Source organism: Nycticebus coucang, chromosome 8, assembly GCF_027406575.1.
Source record: "Nycticebus coucang isolate mNycCou1 chromosome 8, mNycCou1.pri, whole genome shotgun sequence".
NCBI classification, from domain to species: Eukaryota; Metazoa; Chordata; class Mammalia; order Primates; family Lorisidae; genus Nycticebus; species Nycticebus coucang.
The window spans coordinates 2,281,086-2,305,838 of NC_069787.1; the positions used below are offsets into that span (position 1 = coordinate 2,281,086).

The 24,753-nt window shown below is 45.8% G+C and overlaps 2 protein-coding genes across 3 annotated transcripts in view; one reads left to right on the top strand and one right to left on the bottom strand.

Annotated features, from left to right (window-relative positions):
* Window positions 1–4,431, bottom strand: part of RUVBL1 (RuvB like AAA ATPase 1) — a 44,964-nt gene extending 40,533 nt beyond the window's left edge. Inside the window, exon 1 of one of the 2 annotated variants that reach the window (XM_053600194.1) lies at window positions 4,142–4,431. In XM_053600194.1, the coding sequence (XP_053456169.1) occupies window positions 4,142–4,282 (141 nt within the window). In that variant the 5' untranslated portion in view covers window positions 4,283–4,431. The remainder of the gene's footprint in view (window positions 1–4,141) is intronic. The other variant, XM_053600195.1, reaches the window with a different exon arrangement.
* A 16,425-nt stretch (window positions 4,432–20,856) lies between these two features.
* EEFSEC (eukaryotic elongation factor, selenocysteine-tRNA specific) overlaps window positions 20,857–24,753 on the top strand; it is a 300,214-nt gene continuing 296,317 nt past the window's right edge. Inside the window, exon 1 of the mRNA XM_053599610.1 lies at window positions 20,857–20,899. Coding sequence (XP_053455585.1) covers window positions 20,878–20,899 — 22 coding nt within the window. The 5' untranslated portion in view covers window positions 20,857–20,877. The remainder of the gene's footprint in view (window positions 20,900–24,753) is intronic.

Consider the following 24,753-nt stretch of genomic DNA (forward strand, 5'->3'; position numbering starts at 1 on the left):
ATTTGTTTTTAAAAGATCATGCTGGCTACAGTGTGATGAATGGACCAAGTGGGAACAGTATTCTGAGGTACAGAGACTCCAGCGGCCCACAAACCTCCTTGAATTGGAAAGAAAATTTTGTGTATATGTTCATATATACATTTCTTCCTGGGAGAGGATCCAGTTTTCATCAGACTCCTAACATAACCCAATAAAGGCCAAGAATCAGTGGTCGACACCACTAGCTGCCCATAGGTATACACTGTCAAGCAAATAGTTAACGTGAGTTAAGCCTGTGCAGCCATCAGACCCACTGAATGCCTTTTGAACATGCAAGATTAAGTTACTTATTCATCTATTAATATATTTTAAATACATTCTGTCTGAAAATATTAAGCTATAAATTGAGTTGCCAATCTTCACATATTTTAGAATATTTGACTATAAAGGGATAAGGCTGAGACATTACACCTATATCTACATAACAAAAGGTTTGTTACAGTGATTTAATAACCTAATACATGACTATCTAAAAAGTACATTATCTTTGCCTAAAGGAAAGCCACAGCTCTTCTGCTTGGGCAGGGACATTACGCTGTACTGACAGGGTCTTGGTGAGTACGTCTTATCTCCTCTGCCATTGTTCCCGTGGACTGTGAAGTACCCTGGCACCACACTTACAGCAGCCTCTCAGAACATAGGTGTTCAAGGAATGTGTGTGGCCATGCTATATTTCCATTCTGCTTCAGTTAGCAAAGCACAGTGCCCTTAAATAAGGCCTAGAAGAGATTCTTCAGATGCTACATTTCTGAAAGGATAAAAGACTCACTATGGTCTTTACATGACCCTGAGATATCATAATCCTAAGCATCAGAGCTCTTTTAGAAATGCAAAAAAGGTGGCTTGGCACCTGTAGCTCAAGGGGCTAAGGCACCAGTCACATATACTAGAGCTGGAGGGTTCGAATCCAGCCCAGGCCTGCCAAACAATTACAACCACAACCAAAAAATAGCCAGGCATTATGATGGGTGCCTGAGGCAAGAGAATCACTTAAGCCCAGGAGTTGGAGGTTGCCGCAAGCTGTGATGCCATGACACTCCACACAAGGTGACAGCTTGAGGCTCTGTCTCAAAAAAAAAAAAGAAAGAAAAGAAATGCATAAAAGGTAAAAGGGGTTTTCCAAACTTTTCTTTTTTTTTTGAGACAGAGTCTATGTCACCTTCAGTCGAGTGCTGTGACGTCACGGCTCACAGCAACCTCAAACTCTTGGGTTTAAGTGATTATTTTGCCTCAGCCTCCCAAGTAGCTGGGACTACAGGCGCCTGCCACGAAGCCCAGCTATTTTTTTGTTGCAGTTCTCATTGTTTAGCTGGCCCGAGCAGGATTCAAACCCACCAACCTCGGTGTACGTGGTCGATGCCGTAACCACTGTGCTACAAGTGCTGAGCCTATTTTTTTTTTGAAACAGAGTCTCACTCTGTCACCCTGGGTAGAGTGCCATGATGTTATCATAGCTCACAGCAGCCTCAAACTCTTCAGCTCAAGAGATCCTCCTGCCTCAGCCTCCGGAGTAGCTGGAACTATAGGCACCCACCACAATGCCTGGCTAATTTTTCTATTTTTAGTAGAGATGAGGTTTCACTCTTGCTCAGGCTGGTGTCCAACTCCTGAGCTCAGGGGATCCACCCACTCTGGCCTCCCAGAGTGCTAAAATTATGGGCATGACCCACTGCCTACCAGCTATTCTTACTTCTAGACTAAGACCTTTTCTATTTATTCTCCCTCAATTATGTTCAAACCTCTCTCCATGAGATATGTTATGAATTCTAACATTTAAAAAGAACTAGAAACAGCTTTTACAGATCATCTAGTCTCACTCTCATTTTTTAGATGAGGAGATTGAGTACCTGAGAGGCTGCTGATGTGATCAACCAAAGTCATATAAGAACCTGGTAGCTGAGGTCTATCTAAGGCATAGAGCACTAGAGTTAAGAGAATGGATTCTGTAGTCACGACAACTTAAATCCTGTTAAAGGATTTAACAGTGGCTCACACTTGTAATCACAGTACTTTGAGAGGCCAAGGCAGGAGGATGTTTGAAGCCAGGAGTTCAAGGCTGCAGAGTGTCTTTGCACTCCAGCCTGGACAACAGAGATCCCATCTCCATTTTTAAAAATTGGCTCTGGCTTGGCACCTGTAGCTCAAGTGGCTAAAGCGCCAGCCACATACACCAGAGCTAGCGGGTTCAAATCCAGCCCAGGCCTGCCAAACAACAATGACAACTAAAACCAAAAAAAAAGAAAATAGCCGGGCATTGTGACGAGCATCTGTAGTCTCAGCTACTTGGGAGACTGAGGCAAGAGAATCGCTTAAGCCCAGCAGTTGGAGGTTGCTTTGAGCTGTGATGCCACAGCACTCTAACCAGGTCGACAGCTTGAGGCTGTGTATAAAAAAAAAAAATTGGCTCTACCAGCCGATGCCCTGAGACCTACTTACCTAACCTCTGTGAGCCACAATTTCCTCACCTGAACACAGAGTTCATAATAGTTACTGATATACATGCTCAAGGGTTTAGGGCTGAAATTTACTTCGAAATGTAAAAGTGGACTGGTAGACAGATAGACGAAGAAACTTACAATAAAGCCACAGAGTAAAATGTGAATTATAAATAGAATTTCAGCACACAGGTATTTATTATATGTCTTTCAACTTTTTTTTCAATGTCTGAAAAGTGTCATACTGAAGTGGAGAAGGGACAATTATTAGACAGGAGATGAAAAACAAAACAATGGAAATAAAGCTGCTTGGCATCTGCAGAGCACTCAATGAGGGCACTTGCAGTCACAGGTGCTGAGTAAGCCAAGGTCAAATATTTCCTTTTTGGGAAGATGATGCTCCAAAGGAAAACCAGAGGCTTTTCTCTGGCCCTTTCTATTAGCAAAATCAGGCAAAGGGCCAATAGTCCTAACCTCATAATAGGCACAGGATTCTTTAGCTGCTAAGCCTCAGCAGAGGCCAAGGGGCATGGTTCTAACCTTGGAGCACAGCAGACAGAGAAAGTGTCTAATGTCACAAAGACAGCACCAATTTGGGACTCAGAAATGCACATGGATACAAACCCCAGCTTCCTTGTTACTAAATTGGGTAATAAATAGATAAGTGAAGTACCCTCTCCCTCAAGTTTTTCATCTGCAAAAGAATAGTGTAGATGAAAGTCCTTAACAAAAGCACATTTAGGCTCAGTGCCTGTGACCAAGCAGCTAAGGCGCCAACCACATACATCTGGAGCTGGCAGGTTCAAATCCAGCCCGGGCCTGCCAAACAACAATGATGGCTACAACCAAAAAATAGCCGGGTATTGTGGTGGGCGCCTGTAGTCCCAGCTACTTTGGAGGCTGAGGCAAGAGAATCGCTTAAGCCCAGGAGTGGGAGGTTGCTGTGAGCTGTGATGTCACAGCACTCTACCCAGGGCGACAGCTTGAGGCTCTGTCTCAAAAAAAAAAAAAAGCAGATTTAATTGGAATAGTCAAAAAAGATGCTTGGAGGAGGTGGAGAAGGAGGAAAGTTGGAAAAAGAAAAAGAAAAAAAAAAATGCCTGCAGGGGGGTAATAAACCAGTTCCTCTCCATTAACTCCCACTTCTCTCACTCAGGTCCCAGACCTTAGGAAACCAAAACGAGCTTTTAAATTATCTACTTAAAAAAAAAAAACAACCCACAATCTACCTTCACAATAGAATCCAATTTCCTTACCGTGGCCGACAAAGTCCTGCAGTAACTGACCTCCACCAAGACAAAATAATTTTATTATCTATTTCTTGGCACATTAAAATGTAAGCTCGCTGAAAGCAGGGACTTTATCTCGTCCCCGCAGTAACCCAGGGTCCCGACTAGAGCCTGGCACAGAGTGGGGGGCTCCATCGATCCGTAACTGACTTGAAGCAAACCGTCCACCGCCCCCGGGGAGTCGTCACCAGCACCCGCCCCTTCTCATTGCCCTAAAGCAGGGCTTCTCAAGCTTCCTGGCGACCCTTATGAGGAACTGTATTAAAGGGTCGCGGCATTAGCAAGGTTGAGAACCATTGCGGGAGCCCCACAGCGCCCGAGGCCCCCACTTCAGCGGCCCTGTCCAGCGCCCCCAACTCCCTGCACCGCCCTCCACACCTCTCGTGCGTTCTCCTGTCCCACGAGTCCTGAGGCCGCCTGCTTGGCCAGGCCGCTTTCGTCCAGCCCCAGCCCCTTCACGTGGCTGTGGGAGGCGATGCGCTGCGTCTTCGTGGTGCTCTTCACCTCTTCGATCTTCATTTTTCAGGCGCCAGGAACCAAAACCAGCCTGGAAAACCAGTCTGGAGTAACGTGCTCCCGGCGCCAGGGTTACCATGCGGCCGTTACTAGGGCTATTTGTAAGGGCCCGCCTAGGTCGGCTTTCCATTGGTGGAAGCGGGTACGCCTCCACGTCCCATTGGCTTACGGCTGTGCCCATGGAGGCTCCGCCCACGCACTTCCGGCTGTGTCTCCGGGTTGACTTCCCCCGCAGCCAGCACTTCCTGCTGTGTAGTCTGGAGCGTAGAGAGGCGGTTTCCGTGTTTCGAGGCGGAGTTGCGGAGCTAGGCTGGGCCGGGGTGGTGGCCCCAGTCCCTTATTCGTGCCATCCTACCCATTACAACATTTTCTGCGAAGCTCAGGTTATTACCTGCATTTCGTATATAGGGAAACTGAGATTCAGGGTGTAAGCTTTGACTTTTGGTTACTGTTTTGACGCTCAAGCCTTTGCGTCTTCCAGCAGGTGGGGGGCAGCTCAGCCAACCACACCCACCTCTGACACGCTCAGGATCCTCCATGGAATTGTCTTCCTCTCCTCTCCTCCATTCTCCACCCACAGATAAGGTCCTTCCTTGCTTAGTTAAATTAAGTTGGCTGTAAATAGTATTTTACAGTTTCCAAGACTGTACAGCCCTGTAGGGTGGTATAATTCCTAATGCAGATAAAAAACATACGCAAAACGCATAGCAAGTAATCAGCAGTATTGGAACTCTTCTGGCTTCAAAACCTATGTAAGCTTCATCCAGTCTCATAACTTTACAAGAGACAAAAGCCAGCAAGTATGTCCTGTCAGGTTTCATAATGATGTTAGCACAACCCCATCACAATTGTACTTCCCTTTCCTCCATTCATTCAACAAAAATTTATCACCTGCTATGAGCCAGACACCTACCTCCTTGTACTTCTCCTTTCTAACTGTTGAATCTAGGTTTCTAACAGTTTGCAGAATTATTGGGTCAATGTTTTTCTTTCCCAGTGAAGTGCAGGCATGTGAGGATGTAGACCACATTAGTGATGTTCACCATTTTAACCTCAGGCCTGGCGCACAGCCTACAACATAGCTCACAATTAAGGCTTCTAATGAACTCAAATAAGGTTCAAGATCACACACGAACACACTTGAATGCATGTCGTTTTGCTGCATGTATTTTACAATTCTGTCGGTGAGTGAAATCCTTTGGCATTTTCAGAGCCCAAGGGAAGGGCCATGCCTCAGAAGACTGAGGTTGTTAATGGTGGCATATAACAGGGACATGACCCTAGGACACTCCACAAAGTTGCTTAGCCTTTCATTGACTTATTCTTGGTCATTACTTTTAGATAAGAAACAATTCCTTTGGAGGAGGAAGCCTTGCCATTAATTGGCTGTCAAAGTGCAGTGCTGTGGGACTTTTCTGTGTATTGTTCAATTAGGGGAAAAGACATTTTTTACATATTATTTTAAGCCCCCATCTTTGTCTCTTTTGACACAGAGCAAAGAGAAAGATTTCCTTCCAGCCCCCCAAAAAATTGGAGGGTTGGATGAGGATTTTAGAGCTCAGAGGAATCCTCTGGAATACCTGGTCTAGTAGTTTTCTTCTAATCACATTCCCTGGAATTGTAGAATCCCTTCGCAGTATACCAACTCCATGCTTCCCCCTTTCATTAGAGCTGTTCCATTTTTTGAAGGCTAAAGAACTGTTCAAGTGGCTTGGTGCCCATAGCACAGTGTTTATGGCATCAGCCACATACACCGAGGCTGGCGTGTTTGAACCTGGCCCAGGCCTGCTAAAAAACCATGACAACTGCAACAAAAAATAGCCGGGCATTGTGGCAGGCACCTGTAGTCCCAGCTACTTGGGAGGATGAGGCAAGAGGATCTCTTGAGTCCAACAGTTTGAGCTTGCTGTGAACTATGATGCCATGGCACTCTACCCAAGGAGACAGAGCAAAACTCCATCTCAAAAAAAAAAAAAAAAAAGAAGAAGAAGAGTTCAAGAATCACTGATCTGGCCTAGTATTTCACAAGAGAGGAAACTGGGTCCTAAAAGGGAACAGGGTTTGTCCAGTTCACAAGTTGAGCAAATGCCTGACATAGATCTGGTGTCCAAAAATGCTGGACCTGGTAGCTGGGCATTGTGGCAGGTGTCTGTAGTCCCAGCTACTTGGGAGGCAGAGGCAGGAGAATCGCTTCAGCCCAGGAGTTGGAGGTTGCTGTGAGCTGTGATGCCACAGCACTCTACCCAGGGCAACAGCTTGAGGCTCTGTCTCAAAAAAAAAAAAAAAATGCCGGGCCTGGTTGCAGAATCAGATATTTCCTTTCATCTCAACAGAAAATGATGCTGCAGGCCAGTGCCCAAGGTCACTTGACTCCAGTCTTTCTACTCCTTCCTTGCCTTGACTTCTGTGACACCTGACCTTTAAACCCACAGCCTTCTCCACTGCCACATGAGGGCCTCTGTGTGGCAGAGGCAGTCATACATGGAACCATCACACAGGCATTACTCCAGCCTCAGCTGAGCTCTCAGAGATCCCCAATGATTAAATGTCACATGTTAAAATATTAGTTCAGCTGCAGAGAGACCCAAAATAATAGTAGATTGAACCAGAGAGAAGTTAACTTTTTCTCACATAAAGTCCAACCAGGCATGCCAGTAGCAGGTGGGCTTTATAATCATTAAGGACCCGTACTCCAGCCATGCACAGGAGCTCAGGCCTGTAATCCTCGCACTCTAGGAATCCCAAGAAAGGAGGATGGCTTGAGATCATGAGTCTGAGACCAGCCTGAGCAAAGGAAGACCCCATCAATACTGACAACAGAAAAATTAGCCAGGTGTGGTGGCAGGTGCCTATAGTCCCACCTACTTGGGAGGCTGAGGCAGGAGGATCACTTTAACCTGGGAGTTTGAGGTTTCAGTGAGCTAAGCTGAGGCCAGGCAATAGAGAAACATTCTCTCTCTCAAAAAACAAAAACAAAAACAAAAAAGAGGACCACTTACTCCTTCTAATGGGTGGCTCTGCCACACCTTCTCTTCTATTGGACAAGGTGGCTGCTTTTGCTGCTCACGAAAGGGCTCAATTTGCTCCAGCAAGAAGGAGAAAGGGGGGAAGAGAAGGACATGTGCTTTTCCTTTAACCTTAACCTTGAAGGTGCACCATCATTTCTATTCCTATCCCAATTGTCAAAATTTAATTAAATGAGGCCGAGAGCTATAATCCTAGCACTCTGGGATGTCTGAGCTCATGGGTTCCAGACCAGCCTGAGCCAGAGCGAGACCTCATCCCTAAAAATAGCTGGGTGTTGTGACAGTCGCGTGTAGTCCCAGCTACTTGGGAGACTGAGGCAAGAGAATCTCTTGAGCCCGAGGGTTTGAGGTTGCCCTGAGCTATGATGCCAAGGCACTCTCCTGAAGGTGACATAGTGAGACTCTGTCTCAAAAAAAAAAAAACAAACTTAATTAAATGGCTATAACTAGCTGCAAAGGAGGCTGGAAAATATGATCTTTTGTTGAATGACTATGTGCCCGCCTAAAAATACAGTTTCTATGTAAAAGGGGGAGAAGGTAGATTGGGAAAAGCTCTGAGTCTCTACCCTAAGTTTCTACCATGTACCAGCCCTGCTGGGTTCTCCTTTTGTCTTGACTCAGGCAGGAATGAGCTTCCTCCTAGCCAGGGTATCCCTACCCACTGGGCCCCACTGCACCTCTCAGAGCCTCATTCCATCTATTCTCCCTGATCCTTCCCCCAAAGGATATAAACATTTCCAATACTCTCCCTCCCTCCCTCTTCCCGGCTCTCACACATCTCGCCACTTGGATTTCCTTCCTAGCAGTTTTCTTGTCACTGAACATCTCTCTCTTCCTAGTCAATGTTCTAGGAATACCAAGGCAACATGCCATTCACTCTTGCTGCCCCCCTCAACCTGCTGACTCGGAAGATCAGGGTGCCACAAAACAAGCCTTTTTTTTTAGACAGAGTCTCACTATGTCGCCCTCAGTAGAGTGCTGTGGCGTCACAGCTCACAGCCACCTTAAACTTGTGGGCTTACGCAATTCTCTTGCCTCAGCCTCCTAAGTAGCTGGGACTACAGGCAGCTACCACAACACCTGGCTGTTTTTAGAGATGAAGTCTCACTCTGGCTCAAACTGGTCTCAAACCTGTGAGCTCAGGCAATCCACCTGCCTCAGCCTCCCAGAGCGCTAGGATTATAGGCATGAGTGACCTCACCTGGCCCTCAAATTTGTTTTTAAATTACTTAGGCCTGGTGGCATGCTCCTGTAGTCCCAGGTACTTGGGAAGCTGAGGGATTTCATAAGCCAGGAGTTCAAATTTGCATTGAACTGTGATTGTGACACTGCACTGCAGCCTGGAATCTGTCTCTAAGCAATAATAAGTAAAAATTAATAAAATTAATAAAAAGAAGACAAGCCAAGCTTGTAATCTCAGCACTCTGAGAAACAAGGCAGGAGGAGGTCTTGAGGCCAGAGTTGGAGACCAGCCTGGGCAACATCATGAGACCCCTACTCTACAAAAAGGAAGAAGAAGGCTGGGCGCGGGGGCTCACATCTGTAATCCTAGCACTCTGGGAGGCTAAGGCAGTGAGTGCCTGAGCTCAGGAGTTCAAGACCAGCCAGAGCAAGGTTGCTGTGAGCTGTGAGGCCACAGCACTCTACTGAGGGCTACAAAGTGATACGCTGTCTCAAAAAAAAGGTGGGGGGAGAAGAAGAAAGATCTCGAATTAATGACCTAAGTATACACCTGAAGGGACCAAAAATAAATTAAAGAGCAACATTATTAATAACAACAAAGAAGTGGAGGCACCCCAAGTGTCTGTGGACAGATGAATGGATTTTTTTTTTTTTTTTTTTTTGGAGACAGAGCCTCAAGCTGTCGCCCTGGGTAGAGTGCCATGGCATCACAGCTCACAGCAACCTCCAACTCCTGGGCTCAAGCATTTCTCCAGCCTCCGCCTCCCAAGTAGCTGGGACTACAGGCGCCCACCACAAAACCCGGCTAATTTTTGGTTGCAGCCGTCATTGTTGTTTGGCGGGCCCCAGGCTGGATTCAAACTCGCAAGCTCGGGTGTATGTGGCTGGCGCCTTCGCTGCTTGAACCACAGGCGCCGAGTCAGATGAATGGATTTTTAAAATGTGATGTATATGTGCACTGGAATATTATATACCCTTCAAAAGTAGGAGATTCTGGGCTGGATGAGGTGGCTCACGCCTATAATCCTAGCACTCTAGGAGGCCAAGGCAGGTGGATTGCCTGAGCTCACAGGTTCGAGACCAGCCTGAGCAAAAGCAAAACTCCATCTCCACTAAAAATAGAAAAACAAGCTGGGCATAGTGGTGCACGCCTGTAGTCTCTGCTACTCAGGAGGCTGAAGCAAGAGGATCCCTTGAGCCCAAGAGTTTGAGGTTGCTGTGAGTTATGATGCATGGCACTCTAGTTTGGAGCAAGAGAGTGAGATTGTGTCTCAAAACAAAACAAACAAACAAACAAAAACAATAAAAGCATTTCTCGATATCCGATACCCTGTCATGACAAAAAAAAAACACCGAGAAATAAAAAGTAACAAAGTAATTTCCTTAATTGTCACAGATTAGGTTTTTTTTTTTTTTAAAAAGTAACTTTCTCAATATAATAGTAGTCACATAAGACCATTAGCATTTTGGGATGCCAGGGTGGGAGGATGGCTTGAGGCCAGGGATTTGAGATGAGCCTGGGCAACATAGTGAAGCCCCTGTCTCTACAATGAATTAAAAACTAGCCAGGTGTGGTGGTGTGCACCTGTAGTCCTAGCTACTGGGAAGGCTGAGGCAGGAGGATCCCTTGAGCCCAGGAGTTTAAGGTTGCAGTGAGCTATGACGATGCCACTATATCCTACCTGGGGTGACAGAGTGAGACCCTGTCTCAAGAAGAAAAAAAAAAAGAAGAAGAAGAAAAGAATAGGGGCAAATATTCATGACCTTAAGTTGGAAATGGTTTCTTATCATGTCTTCCCAAAGTGCTAGCATTGTAAGTGTGAGTCACTGCATCTGGTCTGAGATACTATTTCATACCTACTAAGGTGTGTAATTTACATCAAGATGTAATTTTAAAAAATGGAAAATAACACTTGTTGGAAAGGATATGGAGAAACTGAGATTTTTGTGTGTTGCTAGTAGGAATGTATAGTAGGGCAAGTGTCATGGAAAACAGCTGTTGGTTTCTCAGAAGATTAAGCATGAACTTACCGCATGACCTAAGAATTCCTCTCCTATTTCAGTACCCAAAGGAACCGAAGCAGCCACTCAAACAGATTCTCATGCACATGGGCTTACAGCAGCATTATTCACAGTGCCCAGGTGTTCATCAGTGGACGAATGATAAACCAAATGTGGTATATACATAAAATGGAATATTGTTCAGCATTAAAAGTTCTGATACATGTTACAACGTGGATGAACCTTGAAACCACTGTTTTCACATGCAGAAAAGGACAAATACGTATAATTCACTTACATGAAATATCTACAATAGGTAAGTTCACAGCAATAGGCAAGTTCACAGACACAGAAAGCAGAATAGAGGTTACCAGGAGTTGAGGGGATGTGAGAATGGAGAGCTATTGCCAATGAGTATAGATTTTGTGTTTGGAATAATGAAAGTCCTGGATACAGGTGATGGTGATGGCTCCATAACACTCGGCATGTACTTAATGCCACTGAATGGTATGCTTAAACATATCTTATGTGTAAAAGATAAATTTTATGTTGTGTTTATTTTACCAGAGCTTTTCTAAAAGGAAAAAGGGTCAAAGTTGACTTCTCCAGAGCCAAATCTCCCGGATATTTTTCAGCCTTCCAGTAGCTCCATGCAACATTTACCACTACTGACCACTACCATGTCTGGAAACTCTCAGCTCACGTAGAGCACCAGTTAGGTATGCTTTTGTCTTTAAGCAACAGAAGACTGTCATACCCAGCAAAGGGACCCCTAAAGGCTCCTTATTTCTGTCTAAAGGCCCCTAACTGTCTCAGCCTGAGTCCCCACACGTCTCAACTCCGCCCCCCCCCTTGGGTTAATTCCTCAAACAGTTTTCAGAATAGATCAAGGAAGTTCCCTGAGTTCCCAAAGACTCCTAGCTACAGGTAAAACAATGCAAAAACTTACCCAAACCCCCTAGCAATAGCTAAACAATGGTGAAAAACTTACATAAGCAAAGTTTCCCAAGCTACTGAGTCTCCTAAGTTTGTCCCCATGCCAACCACCATGTTGTACGCCAGGCAGTCGCCACCATGTAACCCCCTGAGCCAACTCACTGTAACTCCACCCCAGCTAACTGCCACGTTCTGCTTTTGTTTTTGCTTGCTTGCATGGCAACAAAAAAGGTATAAAAGGCAACCTGCTTTTCTCTTTGGGGCCGTTGGCCCTTTGGGTGGTGACCCACCTGCACAGGTGTAATAAAATCACCATCTGATTTATACCTGAAGTGGAGTTTTTCTTCCAGGTGGCAAATGAGTTTTACAACAAGACCGGGTTCACAGTAGCTTCAGCAAACTGAGGGTTTATGTCTCATGCTCCCCCACCCTCTGCACATGGCTTTGGTTCTCATGATTCAGAGACAGCTGGGGCACCTCCAGACACCATGTCCATGTCCCAGGCAAGAAAAATAAGCTGGAGGAAGACCACTGGCTAAATGCCAAAAATCCTGGCTGGCGGAGTCTGTACCCTCTAAGGGGCTTTCTAGGAAACCCAACTAATAAGGCCTGCTTTATCTCACGGCCCAGAACTGGGTCACATGAGACTCTCTAACTGCAGAGCAGACTGCAGGTTCAACCTGGGGCTCTTAGAGAGAAGGGAACACGGACGAACAGGCTAGCAGCAAGGTCTGCCCCCGTCTCTGGGTTTCTACGGCCCCTGATTCTGCCTTTTCTGGCTCATTCTCCACCAATTAGCATTTCCCAGTATCCTGTCTTTGCCTCACTGCCCTTTTCTTTCTTTCTTCTTTTTTAATTTCAAATTAATAGGAGGGTACAAATGTTTAGGTTACATTGTTTTCACTTCTAAGGTAAAGTTCAAGTTGTAGTTAAGCTCTTTGCCCAGGGGGTGTGCTGAACACCCTCACATTGTGCACAGCAGGTGAGATCTCACCAGTCACTCTCCTAGCTCCCCTCTCTCTTTGCCCTCCTCTCCCCTGCCCCTCACTAGAATATATTTGTGTTTTTCTTTCCTGTGGGCATATGGTTTTGTTTGTTTTGTTTTGTTTTTTTGTTTGTTTGTTTGTTTGTTTGTTTTTTGGCTGGGGCTGGGTTTGAACCCGCCACCTCCAGCATATGGGACTGGCGCCCTACTCCTTGAGCCACAGGCGCCACCCTGTTTTGTTTTGTTTTGCAGTTTTGGCAGGTGCTGGGTTTGAACCCACCACCTCCGGCTTATGGGGCCAGCGCCCTACTCATTTGAGCCACAGGCACCGCCCAGCATATAGTTTTTTATATATTAGTTTCATCTTAGAAATGTGAAAAGTGTTTAATGTTTTAGTGTTAGATACTTGTTTTTCCATTGTTGTGATACTTTACTAAGAAGAATATATTTCAACAATCTCCATCTTTTTTTTTTTTTTTTTTGCAGTTTTTTTGGCCAGGGCTGGGTTTGAACCCACCACCTCTGCCATATGGCGCTGGCACCCTACTCCTTTGAGCCACAGGCGCCATCCAAAGTCTCCATCTTTTTTTTACATCACTGCCCTTTTCCTTCTAGGCTCTTTCCCTGAGCCCATCCATCTCCCCACACCCCTCCTTCCAGCTCCCACCTCCACGTCAGTGAATCTCAAGTATATGTAGGGCTTCATGCTGGGTGGACTCCTGAGCTAGAGCCACATCAGTCCATTGCATCCAAAGGTATTTACAAGGCACCTACTCTGAAGCGGACACCACCCTCCCCTCAAGGATTCAGCAGGAAGCAGCACAGAACGGTGCTCTAGGGAAAGGGAAGGTTTGTTAATGTGTCAGCAGAAGCGCAGCTCATTTCACTGGTGACGGGCGCCCAGAAGACCCTGCTGCAGGGTGCTGTGACAGAGCTGCAGGGACACAGGGTACACTTCTGATAGGATCCTCTGGGAAGCCTTTTCTGAAGAGATATCAGGGATGGTCAGTGCTAGCAAGGAGTGAGCTTTTAATTTCCACCTGAGGGTGCTAGATACTTGGACAGAAATAAGGGCAATTGACATTTTGCTGATTTGACATGGAGTCAAGGGTGGAAACCAGAGGCAAGTGGCCTCATGTTCCCATTTGATTCTAGGAGGTTGGGAGCCCCTAGAGCAGTGATTTTCTTTCTTTTTTTTTTTTTGTAGAGACAGAGTCTCACTTTATGGCCCTCGGTAGAGTGCCGTGGCATCACACAGCTCACAGCAACCTCCAGCTCCTGGGCTTAAGCGATTCTCTTGCCTCAGCCTCCCGAGCAACTGGGACCACAGGCGCCCGCCACAACACCTGGCTATTTTTTGGTTGCAGTTTGGCCAGGGCTGGGTCTGAACCCGCCACCCTCGGCATATGGGGCCGGCACCCTACTTACTGAGCCACAGGTGCCGCCCAAGCAGTGATTTTCAATCGGCGTGCTGTGACATGGTGGTGGGCTGTGAGAGGATCTTAGGTGTGCCGAAAATATTTTTTAAAATTATCACATTCGCAACATCCCTTTTGCCTAAGTTCACAGATTCCAGGATGTGGAACATCTTTGGGGAGACTACTATTCTGCATGGCCAGGCTCCCTTCCTGAGGTCCACTATAGCTCAGAACTGCATTTCCCAAGTTTTAGTCCCACAGCACAGAGTGCATTTTATATTACTTGCCCTGGAAAAAATTCCAGGGTTTGCCATAATCAGGTCAACTTGGTTCATATGCTCACTGTGACCCCCACGGTGATCCAGGAGTTCGAGACCAGCCTAAGACCCCATCTCTACTAAAAACAGAAAAATAAACTAACTGAGCATTGTGGTGGTGCCCGTAGTCCCAGCTACTTGGGAGGCTGAGGCAAGAGGATCACATTAGCCCAAGAGACTGAAGTTGTTGTGAGCTAGGCTGACACCACAGCACTCTGCCCAGGGCAATAGAGTAAGACTCTGTCTCAAAAAAAAAAAAAAATTCACATATTTCCTGTAGAAATATTAATGTGTTTGACTATGGAAGTTGCTCCAGATCCTGCCGAGGAATAACACAACATGCAATATAAGTATTTATGTCCTAGAATCATTTCAAAAATGTAGAAATTTCTTAATTCCTGAACACCTCTGACCACTAGTATACTGAATACAGTGTACTACCCTGTCTCCCCGAAAATAAGACATCCTCTGAAAATAAAACCTACTTACAGGAAAGATAAGATGTCCCCTGAAAATAAGACCTAGAGCATCTTTGGGAGCACACCTTAAAATAAGACACTGTCTTATTTTCGGGGAAACAGGGTAGTAGTTTTTTGGTAGAGCATATGACCCTCGTTGGCCCAATCAACCAATCACAGTGACCCAGGATGCTAACCATGCTGACGGGTGAGACCTGAGTCCCCACCCCTACAGTGGAGGTGGGGTCAGCCCCCCAGTGACCTGGAGGAAAGGATGGGAGACCTCCAGGAAGAATCAAGGAGCTCTTACAGAAGAAGAGGGAGCAGGTGCTGACCAACAATAGACCGTAAGAATCTTGTGCCACATTACCATGTCCGTTCTGCAGGTGGAAGAAATGGCAAGTCGCACAGCCAGTGCGGGGGCGCGCCGGGATGTGAGCCCCACGGAGGAGCTCCCGCTGCTGCGTCACCTTCCTCGACCTCTGACTCGGGCTGCTATGAGCTGCTCTGTTCAGCTCTGCTGGTGGCCTGGGTAGCACCTCCTTTGGGGTTAGTGTGGGACCTCCTGAGGAAGGCACATGGTTAACACAATCATTGGCAAGGTAAATGCCCTCAGAGAAATGGGAAATTTCCATTTCACTCCAGCAACACTCTAAAGCGAAAACTCAAATCAAAGAGCAAAGTATAATAACTTCCTCTGGGCAAATTTATAATTAATCCTGGATTAATTGGCCTTAATGAAGTTGAATTAATTAGTGGCTGTTTGTAAAGAACTTTGAACTACCTTAGTACAAAATGGCATTAAAGAAATAGAAAGAAACCAGCATCACATGAAATTAAGAACAAATCCCCAATAATCGCAGTTCTGCAGGCTGTTTCCCATCAGTAATTTTCCCAGGAGCTGTGCCCAGCATATGGAGTTGCACAGGCAGCACCCAGCGTGTTTGCTGTAAAGGAGGATGTCTTGGGGATGTAGAGGTTGGGGGGCGAGTCTGTTCAAGACATTTGCATGTGCCGGGCCCTGGGAATGTGTAAGGTGAGGGAGGCCCCTGCTCTCAAGGCCTCCTAAGTCTACAGTGTCGGTGGGGAGAGCTCCGAGCGCCTGCCTGGTCTAAAGCAAACCTGACTCAGTGCAAGAGCGGTGAGGCATGATGTGACCTGCATTTAGGTGGGGGAATTCTCCCCCTTCCAGGTTTCTTCTTCCCACCTTGGGGTGGGTTTTGTAACCCCCACCTTGCTAGACAGAGCACTGTCTCTTTCTTTCAGTCCAGGGGCAGCCTCAGGACCAAAGGGACTTAACTTGGGTCCCTTGTGGCATTGGGGGGGGGTGTCAGCTTGGAGCTGGTTGCAGCCTCTTTGTCCCTGTAAGCAGAGAGCCTGCCAGGGAACAGAGGCAACTCAGAGGAAGGAGGAAAGGAGAGAAAGAAAAAGTTGGTGGCATCATGGAGCCATCTGAGCCCCTGAATGAAGCAAGCTCTTCCCCCCAGACTTTTCAGTTAGCTTTATTTGCTTAACTCCACCAACACTAATATAGCACTGAAGGACAACAGGTATTGTCCGTGGGGCGATAGGAATACCAATTTATATAACCCTCTCTACTCCATGAACCATGGTGTCCCACTTTGCAAATGAAGAAACTGGGGCACAAAGCAGTTTTGTAGCTTCCCCAAGGCAAGCTTTCAGCTGAGGAGGCAGGAAGGGTGCTTTTAACTAAGCCCTGGGCTAGCAGGCTTCCTTTTTGGCTTAAGTCAGTTTCACAATGAGTTTCTGCATGTGCTCTTAAAATTTGCCCCTGGTGCAGAACAAGAACATGACATGGAGGTTGGTGGCCTGTTGAAGTCCGAGGGAGCTAGGGAAAGAGAGATGCCTGTGGGCCAGTGCTGGAGCGGGGCAAATTGGAACTGTCCTTTTGCAGGACTGCGTGGGGTCAGGGTCACAGGATGTTGGCAGAAAAGTAGTGCAGAGTCCATCAGTCCACAGGATACACACACACCAAAGCTTTTATGACTCTTGCCCGGGGACTAGAAACTCAAGAATCTTAAGTCCCACTGGTGCCTTTAGCATATTGCTTTAAATTAAAAAAAAAAAAATCATTTCTGGGTGGTGCCTGTGGCTCAGTGAGTAGGGCACAGGCCCGAATACCCAGGGTGGTGGGTTTGAACCCAGCCCCAGCCAAACTGAAACAAAAAAATGGCCAGGCATTGTGGTGGGTGCCTGTTGTCCCAGCTACTCGGGAGGCTGAGGCAAGAGAATCGCCTACACCCAGGAGTTGGAGGTTGCTGTGAGCTGTGACGCCACGGCACTCTACCAAGGGTGATAAAGGGAGACTCTGTCTCAAAAAAAGAAAAAAAAAATCATTTCTTGAGTAGGTAGTATTTTTACTGGATTTAAAATTTTAAAAATTCCATTGTGTTTCAAGTAAAATATCTTCCCCTTTTCCCTGCAGCCACCCAGATGCTTCCTGGAGATGACATTTATCAAGCACCACTTACAGGCCCTGGGCTGGACCTGGGGAAACAGACACTGAGCAAGGAGCTCCACAAGAGGATAGACCCTGTAGCATGTGAAAGGGTGGTATGTGCAAAAGAAGGAGGGAGGGTAGGGTGAGGGGGCATCAAGAGTGGGGGGCTATTTTTAAAATAGGCTGTCCAAGGCCTATTGCTTTTCATGAAGAAAGCAACTCTGAACCTGAAGGAGGTGAGGGGTGAGCCATGACGTTTTGGAGAAGAATGTGTTAGGACCAGAATGATTGATTTGAGTGATAGCAAGAAGGCCAGTGTGGCTGCCGTCAGCAGAAAATACCAGATGAATCCAGAGAGCATGGTGTGTGTGTAGGTGCCACTGTGCCGCTCGGGAGACTCCTCTGAGTGAGAGTAGGGGACAGGAGAGGGTTCTGAGGGACATGGCCGCAGATGTTTAAAAAGACTCCTTCTGGCTCACTCTGAATGGAGAATAGATTCGGGGAGACCTAGTAGGAGAATGACTGTGACACACATGATAACATACTAGAAAGTACTGAAATAAGAAACAAAACAAGGGTGGTGCCTGTGGCTCAAGGAGTAAGGCTCCAGTCCCATATGCCGGAGGTGGTGGGTTCAAACCCAGCCCCGGCCAAAAACCACAAAAAAGAAAAAAGAAAAAAAAGACACATGGCAATACCAGATGCGTGTGGTGACGCCAAGCAAAGGGCACTGCCCTGCTTTGCTGGAGGAATGCGGAATTACACAGCCACTCTGCGAAACAGTTGACAAGTTTCTCATAAAATTAAAATACCTGTATCATATGATCCACTCTTCCTACTTCTAGGTATCTACCCGAGGGAAACTTAGGTTCACATAAAACCTGCATGAGAGTGTTTAGAACAGCTTTGAACTGGAAACAACCTGAATAGCCTTCAGCAGGTGCACGTGTGAACCAACAACGAGGGCCCATCCACACAATGGTGCTACATGGTGGTGAGAAGGAGCACACGCTGCGGTTACGTGGAATAACACAGATGATCTTACACGCATTATGCTCAGTGAAAGAATTTATATAATGTTCTGTAAAAGGTAAAACTTATAGGGACAGAGAATACGATCAGCGACTTCCCGGGTTAAAAGTGTGGGAGCGTTTTGATTACAAAGGGTTTTTTTTTTTATTGAGAGGTATGAATCTGTTTTTTTTTTTTGTAACCAAAATCTATATTTTATTCAGATTTCTTCAGTTTTTCCCTAATGTCCTTTTTCATTCTGTTCCAGGATCTCATTCAAGATACCAAATTATATTTGGTAGTTATGCCTCCATAGGGTCTTCTTGGTTGTGAGAGCATCTCAGATTCTTCCTGTTTTTGATAACTTTAATAGTGTTGAGAATTACTTGTGGTTATTTTATAGCATGTCCCTCAACTGAAATTAATCTGACATTTCAGTACAGCACTAAGAATAATGTGTTCTGGGCGGCGCCTGTGGCTCAAGGAGTAGGACGCCGGTCCCATATGCCAGAGGTGGCGGGTTCAAACCCAGCCCCGGCCAAAAACCAAAAAAAAAAAAAAAAAAAAAGAATAATGTGTTCTATATCCTTTTGGGTTAATACGAAAAATGTAAAGTCTCCATCTTTCTTAGTGGCTGAATAGTATTCCATGGTATACATATACCATAGCTTGTTAATCCATTCCTGTGTTGGTGGGCATTTCGGCTATTTCCACATTTTGGTGATTGTAAATTGAGCTGCAATAAACTGTCCAGTCCAAGTGTCCCTGTGGTAAAAGAATTTTTTTTCTTCTGGGTAGACGCCTAGCAATGAGATTGCAGGATCAAACAGGAGATCCAACTTGAGTTCTTTGACGGTTCTCCAAACTGCCTTCCAAAAAGGTTGTATTAGTTTGCAGTCCCACCAGCAGTGTAAAAATGTTCCCTGCAGACAAGCATCTGCAGTTTTGAGACAAGCTGGGTGCTGATCACCAGTGACAGCAAAATGGTGTCTATGGAGATAACTGTTTCTAGCTGGTGAAGTTCTGCTCTTTTTATGGCCTTTGAGAACTTTGCTGAGGGCTAATAAATAGTACACGGTCATGCCCCTATCTGGTTGGGTGTTGTCTCTCGACATCTTGTCCCTGTTGGCATGATGCTTTTTGAAATGGGAGATGAGTGTTTGTCTAAGATGGAGGTTCTTACATCAAGGGTGTTCCATACACCCCACTTGGATGCTTGTCTCCCATTATTTTAATCTGGCCATCTCTGTCAGCTACAGAAATTCCATCTTATCTGGAGAGCTTGAGGTCTTATCTGTAGTTTTATTTCTTTTGTTTTGAGACAAAGTTTCACTCTGTCGCCCTGGAGTTGAGTGCTGTGACATCATAGCTCACAGTAACATCAAAATCTTGGGCTCAAGCAATCCTCTTGTCTCTGTCTGCCAAGATCTGGGACATGCCTGCCACAATGCCTGGCTAATTTTTCTATTTTGTAGAGATAGGGTCTTGCTTTGCTCAAGCTGATCTCCAACTCCTAAGCTCAGGCAATCTATTCACCTCTGCCTCCCAGAGTGCTGGGATTACAGACATGAACGACCTCACCGGCCATCTGTAGTTCTATTTCCCAGTCCCACTTGCACTAAGGCTCAGTTGCCCCTGCCAGGGAATGAGTCCCAACACTCCTGCCAGAACAAGCTCAGACAGTCATCTCCAGAGGCAAACTTTGACCTCATTCTCCCCTTCCAGGTACTAATTCACCTCTTTCGGCTCCACAAACAGTACTGTCATCTAAATGCCTAGGATTCGGGCACTTTAGAACTTGATCTAAAGTGGAGCAGCTTCTCTTGATGACATCCCCCACTACTCTGTTGTCCTTGAAATGATGAGTAATGACAGTGGGGCTCTGTCTCCCCCTGCTGCACAGGACAGGGCAGAAGGAGAGGTTTGCAGGCTGGCCTTCCTTGTCTGAGGCCTTCTCCTCTCAGATCAACACATAGAAGGTGGAGGAGCATGAAGAATGGTTTCTGATCCATAACTAGGAGAAAGTTCCCTTCTTGTTTCACTTTCATCTTCAACAGCACGGCTTGGTTTCATTGCTGGAGCTACCAGAATCACTCCAGCCATCCAGATCACTGGGAACCCTCTGTGTCTCCAGAGAAGAACAGGCAGCTCTACCCATGAGGGTGCAAGAGGAGGTCTGCTCCGTGTTGTGGTTGGGAGACTCCTCCCGGTATTCCTGGAGGCTTCTAAGTGGGTGACTTTGGACAAGAAACCCATTCTGTTTCCAGGCAGCAAACATTCTCTGTCTCTCAGTGGCAATTTTGATCTTTTGTTTTGAAACCAGTTATTAATTACACAAACAAGGCAATGGACTTGATTGGCCAATTCTTCCCTTGTTGAATAGTCAGGGTAAGGATTTTGTTCAAATGCCTGTTGAAGTATCTTCAGGTCATCTGGAGTAAATTTATGTCGTGATCTTATTTTTCCTCTGCTCCCTTTTATTCTTATTTCTTCATGACTGTCCTTACTTAGAGATCCATTGGAAGCCATGTCCAATCTCTCCTCCAGCCTTTCCCAGCAACACTGTTTTTTTTTTTTTTTTAATCTTGATTGTGGTGGTGGTTTTCTAACCCTATATTTGCCAAGACTTACACAATCATATGACAGAGTGAATTTTTCTGTTGCAATATCCTGGCAAGAGATGGCTTAGAGTGCCAATGGTGGAGGTGTTGAGAGGTGGGTGGATTCTAGAGGTAAAACCAAGGGGATTTTTTGGGTGAATTGGATGTAGGGTACAAAAGAGAGAAGAGTCAAGGACTGAGCCATGGTTTGGTGCCTGAGCAACCGTAAGGATGACGTTCCCATTCATTGACGGGGGGTTGCTGGTGGAGTCGGGTAGAGGAGAAGATGAGAAACACCAGTCTTGAGGTGTCTATTAGACAGTCAAGGAGAGAGGTCTGGGGAGAGATATAAACTGGGGAGTCAATAACCTACATCCGGGAGACAGGAAGATCACCAGGGAGGAAAGTGCCGGTAGAGAAAATGAGAGGGCTAATTCCTGGGTCTTCCTGGGTCGGTGCGCCCCACCACTTGTATATCCCTGTGTCAGGCTGTTCTTTACTGGTACAGTAAATACAAAGAGTGTGTTTTTCACACATGCAAACACGCTACACGTACTGGTGTGCACCTTACTTTCTTCAGTTGCCAGCGTATCTCAGAGATTGTTCCCAAATGTATACAAAGAGCTTCTTTGTTCTTTGTAAGGGCTGAATAATATTCCACTGTATGGAAATAGCATAATCTCTCTTTTCCTGTTTACAATTTTTATTATGGAAAACTTCAAATATATAGAAAAAGCAGGCACACTGGTGTAATGACCCATCACTCTTCTTCTTGTAAATTATTAGTTTTGTTCTTTTTTTTTGAGATAAAGTGTCACTTTGTTGCCTTTGGTAGAGTGCGGTGGGCTTCACAGCTCACAGCAACCTCAAAGTCTTGGGATCAAGTGATTCTCCTGCCTCAGCCTCCCAAGTAGGTGGGATTATAAACACCTGCCACAGCACCCGGCTATTTTTAAAGATGCGGTCTTGCTCTGGCTCAGGCTGATCTGGAACTTGTGAGCTCAGGTAATCTACCTGCCTTGGCCTCCCGGAGTGCTAGGATTACAGGCATGATTCACTGCAGCCAGACTTAAATTATTATTTTTGGTATTATTATTATTATTATTATGGTGGAGATAGGGTCTCATTCTGTGGCCCACCTTGGTGTACAGTGGCACAATCATAGCTCACTACAGCCTCAAACTCCTGGGCCTCCCATCTCAGACTCCCAACTAGCTGGGACTATATATAGATGTACACCACCACACTTTTAAAGTCTTAGAGATGGGATTCTCACTATATTGCTCAGGTTGGTTTTGAACTTCTGGCCTTAAGCACTCTTCTTACCTCAGTGTCCCAAATCTCTGGGATTACAGGTGTAAGCCACTGAATCCAGCTCCAATTGCTTTTTCTTTCTCTGTAATTTCCAACTTAGCATAATGACTCTTTTAAAGGACATTTCATTTGTTTATAATAGTAGTTACTAATTGCAATATACAAAAGACATCTCTGTACTAGAACGTGCATTTCATAAAGACATTGTCTTTGAGGCCCAAGAGGAAGAGGGGCTGGAGCCTGAAATGTCTCCAGAGCAACTGTCTTGAGGAATGAATCCTAATAGTCTGTATGAGGGTGTCTGGGTCTATGACCCTGAGCTAGCTATGCAGCCAGATCCCACACAGGGCGGGAGATGTGAGTGATATATATATATATATATTTTTTTTTTTTTTTTTGAGACAGAGCCTCAAGCTGTCGCCCTGGATAGAGTGCCGTGGCATCACAACTCACAGCAACCTCCAACTCCTGGTCTCAGGAGATTCTCCTGCCTCCGCCTCCCAAGTAGCTAAGACTACAGGCACCCACCACAATTTTACCATAAAATTTCCATACTGTAAAGCAAACAAACTTAAGTGCATATTCACCTGGCTATTTTTTTTGGTTGCAGCTGTCATCATTGTTTGGCAGGCTCAAGCTGGATTTGAACCCGCCAGCTCAGGTGTATGTGGCTGGCGCTTTAGCTGCTTGAGCCACAGGTGCCGAGACTGTGGGTGATACTTTAACACCCATCTCAGCATTGCTGAGATCCTATTTTCTTGGAAAGTCTCCTGACCTGGGCCTCTTACTGGCTTTCCAGAGCTTCTGCCTTTGATGTGTTAGAAGGCCTCAGAGCCAGGCTAAAACCATACTTTGAAAGACATTTCCAGAGTAAGCTTAGCTTGCTGCTTCCATCCCATCCTCCGCCCCGCCACAAAGCCCAGCTGCTGCTGTCTTTGAACCAGCTGCTTCCTCTGTCCAGCTTGCTCTTTCATCAGTTTCCTCGTTTCTGGCCCTTCTCATGGTGTCTTTGTCAGCTCAAATGCCTCTCCCTTAGCTGGTGTCTTCCCCTTTTCTACCAATAACTCTCAAACACATTGTCTTCCTTTATTTCTTCCAAAGCACTTAATCATTATTTGCTTTGTTCATTGCTGTGGCTCCAGTAAATCAGCACCTAGCATCTAGCAGGTGCTCATTCATGTTCATTTGGCCATCCCTCTAGCTACCCATCAATTCATCTACGTTTTTGTCTTTTTTTTTTTTTTAAGAGAGAGGGTAGAACTTTTTGGCCCAGGCCGAGTGCAGTGGTGCCATCCTAGCTCACTGTAACCTCAAAACCCCGGGCTCGAGCACTCTTCTCATCTCAGCGTCTGGAATAGTGAGGACTATAGGGTTGGGCTATTATGCTCGGCTAATTTAAAATAATTTTTATAGATACAAGGTCTCATTACATTTCTCAGGCTGGTCTCAAACTCCAGGGTTCAGGCAGTCCTTTGGCCTCAGCCTCCCAAAGTGCTGGGATTATAGATGTGAGCCACTGTGACCAGGCACTTTCTTTTACCATAAAATTTCCATACTGTAAAGCAAACAAACTTAAGTGCGTATTCACCAAATATTGACAAATGCCTACATCTCTAAAACCCAAACCTCAGTCAAGATAGAGAACGGCTGGGAGAAGAGCTGCAAGCCTCTTTCTAGTCATCTGTCACTGCACCCCACACCCCTCTGAGGCACAGGCACACCCTGGTCTTGCTCAGATATTTTTCTCCAATGTAGACCGCTGCTTCTGCACTTTATTCCAGTTCAGATCAGTTGTCACCACCTTTGCAAATCCTCCCTTGACTGAATCCTCCTTGGCTGCAGCTCACTCCCACTCAAAGCTTGCACCTCCTGTCTTGTAAGCACCAGATTATCACAGTGAGTCACCCCTCCAACCTCCCCATCCGACTGTGAAAATCTTGAGGGTAGAAACTGCATCTCCCAAGGGCCAAGGTCAACCTGAGGTTCAATCAATGCTTCAGAAGTCATTGCATGAAGTTCATGAGTGAGTCTATGAGGCCAGGACAGCAACACTAAAGCTTTAAAACACAAACCCTCTTTCTATTATCATTTGTCAGATTCTGTGTAGGGCAGAGGTGAGAGAGAAGGTTTGTTTGAAACAAGGCCCTGTTAAGAACATTTTGTTAGCTGAAATATTCTTCAGAGGCATATAGAGCCTCTAAAGTTCTTATAACCTGTTTACTAAGCCTCCCTTTTGAGGAGGATTACTGCTTTTACTACAAGATTTAAAAAAAAGATAAATTTTTAGTTTTCGGTTTTTTTTTGAGTTTACATTGCCCTCGGTAGAGTGCCATGGCATCACAGCTCACAGCAACCTTCAACTCCTGGGCTTAAGCAATTCTCTTGCCTCAGCCTCCCAAGTGGTTGGGACTACAGGTGCCCACCACAACACTGGGCTATTTTTTGTTGTTGTTGTCATTGTTGTTTAGCAGGCTTGGGCCCAGTTTGAACCCACCACGTGGCTGGTGCCCTAACCATTGAGATATATTTTTATTGTTTTCTGTTTGTAAGATGTGAAAATGGAAACACAAACTCTCTGGTCTCTTTTTGGAAGGGCACTCATCCCATCCTGACGGTCTTCTCTTATGACCTTATCTAACCCTAATACTGTCCCAAGTAACCCATTCTCAAATAATCACATTGGAGGTTAAGATTTCAACACTTGAGCTTTCGGGGGGACACAATTCAGTCTATGGCGGGTACTCTGCTTCTAGTGCAGAGCCCGG